The following is a 2,512-nucleotide window of genomic DNA, read 5'->3' on the forward strand; positions in this document are numbered from 1 at the left end:
CCATGTATTAACAGAAAATGTTTGTTGTTCTGCTGGCTGGAGGTAATTGTCTCTTATAAGCACCTCTTGGGTTCGAATCCTGGATTCCTCCCATGTTTCCAATTTTCTTTGTATTATTTATTTATTTTAAGTACCCATTTACAAAGTTCTGGGCCTGCCCATGGTGCCAAGGCAAGGTAATATGACTTTGTGCCTATGCCAAGGTAGCCGAAAGAGAGGATGGCAAAGTCATGGTCAAGGTAGCTGTGTTGGGGTAGAATTGTCGTGGTCAACGTCGAAGTCTAGACATGCTGAAGTTGGATAGGCGAAGTCAAATAAGTTGCAACTGTGTAGCATGCACAAAGTGTGCGGTGATGGTCATGAAGACACGTCAAAGCAATATTGAAGGGCGTCGAGTGCGAAGTCAATGCAGTCCAAGCCGTTGAGGATGAGGCAGGGCCTTAGTTTTGTCAAAACTAGGAGCACATCTTGAAAGAGGCATATCCTGGTTTTTTAGAACCGAAGACACAATGATAAATCGATGACTTGGTCTAGGCAGTCATAGAAGATGGTTCGATGGCGGTATTTTCGAAGCCGATGAAGATGCGACACTGATCCAAAGTTGCCAAATCTGAGGAAGCGTTGGATACGAACGCATGTTGCAAATATCGGGATGTGAGGTCAAGGAGCATTACGAAGCGTGTGGCAGTGTCACAAGGACTAGAAGAGGAGACCTCCACGGCGGTTATTACCACGACACCGTCCATGATGCCCCCCCCCCCCTCCCCTCTATTTTCGATTCTAATGTAAATATAGGATTGCTTTTAACTTTTGTTGCACTTGCAAATTGATCTCTTGTTTCTCTATATAGTTGCCAGATAGGCTAAAGTAAAGCATCTAACTCCTTAAGCCAATCGCCATAGTCTCACCGTGATGCTAATAACAAGCAGACCCGTAAAAACCCATCAAACAGACCAGGGACTTTTGAGCCTCTGGTTTAATACCAGGAGCGGGCTTTTACACATGCGCCGCTTTGCACCTCTGGTTTACAACCGAGTCCTCATGTAGTGGTATCTGCTCGCAATCCGCTTGCGCCGACGGATGGAGCAAGTACAGCTGGGTCAGCCAGCAAGATTCCGCGTAGGAAAAACCCAGCCAGAAACGACAGGCAGTGTGTGTCCCCCGGTTGGCTTGATCTGACCACGTTCCAGCAATCTAGAACTCAGCTACAAGAGAAGATAGGTTGACATCTCAAGAAGAGCTAGAAGCCGAGATAAGCCCATTTGATGGTAATTAAGTAAGAGGATTAATTACAATTAGAGGGCAAGAGAAGAGAGGGATGTGGATCATGGGGATGGCACTTCCGTGGGCGACGAGGCCAGGACGCCTTTCGCGTCCATCTCTTACAGATATGCCCACCCCGGCCGCCACGCATTACTCGGCACTATATAACCACCACCACCTGCAAGGATAGAATCCATCGTTAGCTACTTAGCTTACAACTTCCAGATTCAGGTGCAAGAAGCAAGCAATAGCTTACACGTAGTGTCCAGCCATATCCATCCCTCTTCAGTTTTCTAGCATCTCTTAATCGCAGAAGATGAGCTCGGTGTGCGCAAGGCCCGCGGGGTTCTCTGGAGTGGTCAAGTGCCAGCGCCGGGCGCGGGTGCGGGTGTCGGCCGTGGCGGCGGCGCCGGACAGAGCCGCGACGGCGGCTAAGACGACGATGTACGATGTGCTGGCGGTGGGCACGTCGGCGGGACCGGAGGAGATCAAGGCGGCGTACAGGCGCGCGGCGCTGCGGTGGCACCCGGACACTTGCCCTGGTGGCGCCGATCGGTTCATGATGGCGCGCGAGGCATACGAGGTGCTCTCCGACCCCGAGCGTAGGCGGGGCTACGACATAGAGTTGCGCTTCGGCGGTGGCGGTGGCGCCGGGTACTCCAGCGCGGCGCGTCGAGCGGGGTACGCGGACTGGGAGGAGCAGCTGGCCGGGCTGCAGTGGCGGGCGGCGGAGGCGCGAGGGACGTGGGGGTACAGGATGCGCCGCGCCGCCGCGCAGACGTCGTCGTCGCACTAGTCGAAACCGCCGCGTCTTTGCACGGTGCTTGTATAGTTTAGCTAGCCATCTTAGGCCCGTGTGGTTCGCCCGATTGGTGAAATACTGAGTTACTACAAGTAACTATTTTGATGCCTAAATAGCACATGCGCGAGCAATGTCTTAAGTTGACATTTTTTATTAGTTAAAAATACTAATTAATAACATTACTATTTTTTGAGGGAAAATAACATTACTATTTGGACACGGTGGTAGCTGCACCCACAAGTAACACTACATCTACGGACTAATTTCTACAAAATCTGGCTTAAGGACTCACGTGGAATTAGGCGGGAGGTTCACAGCCCCTGAAATCACGGAAGGAACCAACAATTCAACCAACCGGCTGGTACCACGTCCATCCGTAAGAATTTTCCGTAAGCAACAGTCCGTAAGTCTAGCTTTTCCGCTGCACCCACCCTTGACCCTTGTCTA

The 2,512-nt window shown here is 51.3% G+C and overlaps 1 protein-coding gene across 1 annotated transcript; it reads left to right on the forward strand.

Moving 5' to 3' along the window:
• Positions 1-1,412: 1,412 nt before the first annotated feature.
• On the forward strand, positions 1,413-2,250 carry LOC124682324 (chaperone protein DnaJ-like). The gene has a single exon (XM_047217038.1). The coding sequence runs from the start codon at positions 1,580-1,582 to the stop codon at positions 2,057-2,059; it is 480 nt and encodes a 159-aa protein (XP_047072994.1). The 5' UTR covers positions 1,413-1,579; the 3' UTR covers positions 2,060-2,250.
• The last annotated feature ends 262 nt before the right edge of the window (positions 2,251-2,512 follow it).

Source organism: Lolium rigidum, unplaced genomic scaffold (assembly GCF_022539505.1).
Source record: "Lolium rigidum isolate FL_2022 unplaced genomic scaffold, APGP_CSIRO_Lrig_0.1 contig_8750_1, whole genome shotgun sequence".
Classification (NCBI taxonomy): domain Eukaryota; kingdom Viridiplantae; phylum Streptophyta; class Magnoliopsida; order Poales; family Poaceae; genus Lolium; species Lolium rigidum.